Below are 6,963 nucleotides of genomic sequence, written 5' to 3'. Positions count from 1 at the left end.
CACAAGCCACAATCCCACTGACCTCACCCTGACACTGTGATGCCACATCCTTTCCTCTTTGAATCTCACTCTAAAGGTGCAAAGAGTCTCCAATTAAGAGCAAAGTCCATCTACGGCGTAAGAGCAGGGGCCATGGCTTCGATTTCCTTCACACCCACACACCCTGGGACTAGCTGAGGGCTAGTAGGACAAGGCCTGATACATGCCTATGTGAACCCCAAGACTCTGTCCTTTAATCTGGCATCCTCCCCTTCTCTTCAGTCTAAACTCCAGCAGTTTTAAGAAACACAAATATCCGAGCCCCACTCTGGCCTTTGGATCTTAAGACAAGAGAAGCTTTAACTAAAGAGGGAAAAAAGAGAAGTGCCAAGAAGTGCCCCATAGCAAAAGTCTCTCAAACCAACTTGGACGGAGAATATCCCCATGGGGTCACTAGCAAGCCCCAAGAAGGCAAGGTTCTGCCTCTGAACATTCTGGGCACTCTTAAGGGCCAGAACACTTAAGGGTCAGCCACTCAGTTCTCCGTGCCCCCAGCAAGGCTCTGGGTGCCTGCAGCCTTTGCCCACTGTTTTGGTGACATTTCCTTCATGGTAACCAGCCCCAAGTAAAACATCCCAGGAAGCAGCCCCTAAAAATAGCTCCTCCCAGGGCAGCAGCAAGGGGGGGAGGGGAAAGAGAGGGAGGAGAAAAGAGGGGAGCAGATGGGAAGCTGCTGCTGCTGCGGCTGCTAGGGCCCAGGAAGTAGAGATGGTGTTGTGGGGAGAGGCTGGAAATCTCCCCACTGAAAGAGTCTGTACCCAGAAGTGGGTACAGACAAGAATGAGGCCTCATCCATCAGAAAAGAGGGATTTGCTCCACTGGGCTTAGAGCTCTGGGCCTAGATGGCGAGGTGTGGGAGTGACATATCAGGATTCATCACAGGAACAAAATACCCAGAATCTGTGTTTTAAATAAAGGAGTGAAAGGGTAAGTGAAGACCACATTGATTGAGGATGCCGGGGTCTGAACACTAGCAAGATTCACTGGCACACCTACGGCTCAAAACAAACAAACCTTTTGTGCCTTGGTTTCCCCACTGGCCTTACAGCAGACCTGTCTGGCCATGGGCAGATGACAAAGGGCCTCTGCCAAGAGGCACTCAAGAAGTGCAAAGTGTCCATCTTTTCCTGTCACCACCCTTTTGGAGCCCATGGGATCAGGCCCTTGTCAGCCTGCCAAGGCCGTCCAGAGAGCAGCAAGCACAGAGATGGGGGCAGAAACCCTTCAGACCCACTCCTCTCCTTCTCTGTCTCAAGCCTCAGCAGAGAATGGGGTCAGCCGCTCACCTCTAGGGTTTCAGCACAGACTCAAAGCTTGGAGCACAGCTTCTGACATGGGACCAGAGCAAGCAGCTGAAAGAAACCTGGGGATGGGGCCACTTTTCTACCTCCATCCCCACCCCATGATGACAGTGCCCAAAGTCACTCTGGGAAGGTGGGAGGGAGGGCTGGGTGACAGGCCGGTGTTGTACAAGCTAAGTCACACAACTCACAGCATGACTATATGACGAAACCGGCCCAGCATAAGCCTTGGCACAGAGAAGGGACCTCTAGGCTGCTTCCTCATTCACTTGGGAAAACAGTCAGATAAGCTCAGTTACTTATATACAGGATGCCCATTTCTCTGTCAACAAAAATTGGCCTGCTTTATCCTTAGGAGGAAATCATGGTTTTTCATACAACCTCCTTAAATGCTTCCTCAAGTCCCAGAGTCCCGGTGCTGCATGGATTTCTCTTTCTTCTCCCCGTCCCTCATGGCTGCTTCGCTCTCCTCTCATTTCACCCAGATCCTTAACAGGAAAGTCTCACTTGGAGATACCACAGGGGACACAAATGTCATGGGGGCTACTCAGGCCAACACCAAGGGGGCGGGGATTCTAAGCTGGCACCACCCAGAGGGATCCTATTTCAGTCCCCAGGGCCAGCTGGACCCAGAAAGGGACAGCCTTTGCCCTTCTGGTGGCCAACATACCACAACCCCAGCCACTCAGCTTGCCACAGCCTTGAACATGAACTGACACCCCAATCTGGGAGCTCAGAAGGAGGCCCCAAATCACAGAACAGTCCATGTGCACAGATGGCCACATATCGGCAGAGATGCCACCTGGAGAAGGCTGGGTTAAGGTGTGTCTGGTAAATCTCAGAGAGCATGGCAAGAGCAACTGTCGCTGCGATTGCTGATTTTAGATGGCATTTCTTAATGCATGGCTCAAGGACCGCTTGCATGAAATTCACTAGGGTACCTGTTAAAAAGGTAGATTCTGAAATCCCACCCTAGTCCTCCAGGAGCCAAATCTCTGTGGATAGAGCCCAGGGATCTGCATTTTTAATGAGTATTCAAGGTGATCCTTATGCATACTAAAATTGAAAATCGCTTCTTCAGAAAGTCCCAAAGTTGCCCTAGGTGGCCAATAATGAGAGAAAACCATAGCTATACTGCCTTCCTACATTCCCCACCTGCATTATGCACCAAGCACACAACTTTAACCTCATCTATCCTCTCCAACAGCCATGTCAGGCCTACAGCCTGGCTCCACGGAGCAGAAAAGGAACCCAGACCAGCACCAGGGTAGAAGGGTTCCAGCAACTTGATTCTCGGGGTTTCTGAGAATCAAAACCAAAAAACCATAGCTATACTGCCTTCCTACATCTCCCACCTGCATTATGCCCCAAGCACACAACTTTAACCTCATCTATCCTCTCCAACAGCCATGTCAGGCCTACAGCCTGGCTCCACGGAGCAGAAAAGGAACCCAGACCAGCACCAGGGTAGAAGGGTTCCAGCAACTTGATTCTCGGGGTTTCTGAGAGTCAAAGCCAAAAGACAACCATGATGGGTTACATAGTCCTCTTAATCTATTCATTCGACATGTATATGCTCAGTACGTATCAGGCACTTGGCAAGGCCCTGCCCACACAAAAGTAAGGAAACAGGTATGGTTCCTACCCTCACCTCCCAGGTCCTCACGAAGAGGAAAGCTTTTACTCACATTTAGCTTCAATAAAAATTTCTTCGCATGGGGTATACAGATTAAATAAATATAGCGAGTACTGTAACAGATTTCATGATATTGTTTCTGGTAGCATCTCTTAGTAAGGACAAGTATCTGTCATAGCAAAAGCAAACTGGAATCCAGATAAATGGTACAAATACAGAGGTTTCTTATGATGCTAACTGTTCCAAGAATAAATCCTAAACTATGTAGAAGGACCATTTACTCTTTAACTGTAGCAATATGGGAAAATGCTTTGGATGTAAGCAAGAGAGCAGGATATAAAATGTTATGCTCCATGAGGTGAAAATCTATATGCATATGAATAAAGATAAGAAGGGAATATGAAGATTTAAAAATAAAAAAAAAGACATAAGGGCTCAGGCTCCTTGGGTGGGGGTGCTCTCAAATCTTAAAATAACGACTTATCATTGCCATCACCTGGCCCACCAGCTCCTGCATCCAAGCCTATTTTAAATGCCTCCTTCAGCCTAGCGGAGAGCTAAGCTTGGAACCATGGGCTCCCTTAAGAGCCCCAACTCCACACCTATTGCTGTTCTGAAGTAAGTGAAACGATATAATGTGACTTTCAGTGACTATGTGTAGATAGACCTGCAGACAAAGAGAGTGCTCAGTGCACAGCCACGTGAACTTCCTACCTTGCAACCCAGCCACCAATGTGGGCCTGAGTCCATAATGACAGAAACAATAGAGCAAAAGAAGAATTCCATCCAGATCCCATCCCCCAGAAGACCAGGTGATCTCTCCCCCTGCCTCCTAGGCCACCTCACCATGGATGCCAAGGAGAAGCAGCTCGATACCCTCTTTCTTTCCTTTCGGTATGCAGCACAGAGAATCACAAAGGAAAAAAAAAAAAAAGGCAGAGAGACTCAGCAAACAGCAGGCCCCTTCGGACCCTATGGATGACCCTGGTGGGCCCATCACATTCTCAGACACAGAAATCCAACACCTGCGGAGCCTTAGACAGACAGACAGCAATGAGTGAAACCCAGCCCCAGCTGCTGCACCTTTATAAAATATACAGTGTAAACTGAGAGGCTGCAGGAAGTCACGGCCTTCACTCCCTAACCCCATGGGCACCAGCCTAGTGGGCCTCTTGGTCCAGCTCTCTCTAGGAGCTCACATCTCCCACGCCCACACCTATAACACAGCCACTGTCTTGCTCCCTTCATCTCCAAGACAACACCCTCCCACTCTCCCACCTCCAAACAGTATTGGCACTTACATATTCCTGACCCTTCTTGTAGGCATCTGTGCCTATCAGCCAGGACCAGGCCCTCTGTCTCAAAGTTAACCTGGCACGCAAGCCACGCAACAGAGCCCCAGTCTTGGCATAACCATCTCAAAAGAGGGGAAGTTGTTGTCTGAAGCATATGATCTTACAGTGAATTTTCTACTTGAGGAAAAAAAAAAAAAACAAAGAGAAATCAAACCTCACCCAGTTTGGGCAGGGAAAGAATGGTATCAGTTGGGAAAGACAAGACAAGGTTGAGAGGAAGTGAAGACGGGAAAGGGACATGATCACACAGGTCAAGGAAGTTCAGATGGATAGAGGAGTAGAAAATGACAGCCCAAGACAGGTAGCTCCACAAAGTCACACCAGCTATCCCCATATACCAGAGTTCGGCTCCCAGTTGTTTTCCCTCCCTCACCCTTGGGTGAGAGGACACTTGTGAGATGAAGAAAGCAAAGCACTGCATGATTAACTGGGGACACCAGCCCCATCTCTGATGCACCAGGGCTATGCTGTGTAGGCATGGGGAAGTATGCTGTGTAGGCATGGAGGTCAGACTGTCATCCCCGCCAGCACCCTGCATCCTTGGCCAGAGGATGTCTGCCAAAGAGCCTAGCCCACCACGTTACCTCTCTCCCCCAACTCGGAGGAGAAGCACATCTGAGTGCCCACATATCTCTATGGCAACCATCACCTCCAACTCAAGATATCCAGAGAGAATGAAAACAAACAAATAAGTCAACTTTATAGCCAACGTAGAGGAACAGCAAGAGACGGGAACTGCAGGGAGAAAGCAAGACAAGCTCTGCTTGTGGGGATAGAGAGGCCCTCCCAGCCAGGAGGCAGACACCCTGCTAAACAGGTCTCAGAACAATTGTCAACATAACAGAAGCCCACCTTCAATCTCAGTGGAATTTTATAGCTTCTCCAATGCTTGGGGACATACATTACATCTCTTATCCCAGAGATGCCTGGGGTCATTACTAGCCATAGCCCATGTCTTCCCCAGGGCATCTGCCCTGGCTCTTAATGTATTCACAACATCCTATTGCCCAGCCCTAATTCCTTTCTCTGAATCTCATAAAATTTGTCCCCCTGCTGCACCCTGCAGCCCTGGATGACCCGACCCAACCACATACCTCTGTACTCACCAGACCTGTTCAGGGAGCACTTCACACATTGCTATGTCTATACCTATCAGATGAGTTGAGTTTGGCAAGCACCCAACACAAGGTTCAGGGAGTGTAGGTTCAAGGAGTGAAAGACAGGGCCTGACCCTCCTGGCCTCAGGTGCTCAGGAGGATCTCACAAGTCAGGCTCCAAGGCCTGGCCCTTCATAATCCTCAGACCCTGAGGCAATGCTGCTCCCACCCAGACCAGGCCATTGAGAATTCCAAACCATGAGGCATCACTCTCTATCCAGGACAGACTGCATTTGCTGCTGCTGCACCACCAACTTTGTAATTTGATCAAAAAAGCAATCAAGTTCATCTGGCAGGATTTGTTCCCAGAAGCCCTCACCACTAGCAGCCTCCCCTGATGTTTACAGATTCCCTTCCCTTGGGAGTCTGTTCTGCCGCCTGGTGGGCAGGGGGGAGGCTGGATTTGTCAGAGCTGTTCACTTACTGCATTTCCATCCTAAGTCACTACTGGGGCACAGGGAATAGGACAGGCCTAGAGTGGCTACCACTGCCCCAAAGAGGGACTACAGATGCCCTAAATTAAGAGCTCTCCATTCCATGCCACTCACCGCTCCCCATACCCTCTCCTTCCCTAAAACCCAAACTCCCTTTAGCCTTCAAGGACCTCTCCTCCCTGCAGCTACCTACATCTACATCTTCTTTACTCTTTTCTATCTGAGCACTTATGGTTCCCCATGCAACTTCTTGTCTGCCTTCAAAGTCCATCCACCCTAAAATCCTAACTCTTCTCCAAGTGTTAAAACAAAATGCACAACTCCCAACTTCTGGAGCATCTTCAGAAGCCATAGCTCTGGAGGCATCCCAGGAAGAGGCCAAGCTAGGTAACACTCACCCCGCGCAGACAACTTCTTGGTATTGATGATTTTTGCTGCATACTCCTGCGTGGAGGTTTTCTTCACACACCTGCGGACCACAGAGAAAGCACCCCTGGAGGGAGAAGGGGGAAAGAACTGGGACACCGAGCAGAGTGGAGTGACACAGATGCTTCAGGTCTGAAGACAGACTTACTCCCTCCCATAAACCTTTAGTCAAAAATCACACACACACACACACACACACACTAGCACACTGACCATCACCATCCAACACTGAGCAGAAGGATGTGGCCACTTCATGACACTGAACAGATGTGGGTGGAGGACTGCCCCACTCCCACCCCCACATCTAGTCGCTGTGCAAAGCAACAGCCCAACCTCTGGCTGTACATCAGGAGCTGGTGGGCGATGCTTAAAACACACACCTGCTGCACCACACAAACAGACCTGCAGTCCCAGCCCACAGAACCAGAAGAGAACAGAGACCCTGCCCCTCTCTCAGAAGGAACAGGTGAAAGCAGGGGAAGAAGAGATTAGGAAGAGGGTATAATCCTCCGAGGGAGAGAAATCTTCTTCAACCATGGGGGAAGGTGAAGAAAGTGAGGCTCAAATCATCCAGAAGCGGTTTCAGCCCACTTCATCCCACTGCATCCCGGTTCA

At 49.6% G+C, this 6,963-nt stretch overlaps 1 protein-coding gene across 1 annotated transcript in view; it reads right to left on the bottom strand.

The window, feature by feature from the left end:
• Positions 1-6,963, bottom strand: part of CAMK2G (calcium/calmodulin dependent protein kinase II gamma) — a 59,330-nt gene that overhangs the window by 45,624 nt on the left and 6,743 nt on the right. Inside the window, exon 2 of the mRNA XM_025049318.1 lies at positions 6,321-6,472. Coding sequence (XP_024905086.1) covers positions 6,321-6,472 — 152 coding nt within the window. The remainder of the gene's footprint in view (positions 1-6,320; positions 6,473-6,963) is intronic.

The sequence above is a fragment of the Pteropus alecto genome, unplaced genomic scaffold (assembly GCF_000325575.1).
Source record: "Pteropus alecto unplaced genomic scaffold, ASM32557v1 scaffold155, whole genome shotgun sequence".
Lineage (NCBI taxonomy): Eukaryota > Metazoa > Chordata > Mammalia > Chiroptera > Pteropodidae > Pteropus > Pteropus alecto.
The sequence above is the reverse complement of the archived record's forward strand: the minus strand, read 5'-3'. Positions and strand labels throughout refer to the sequence as shown.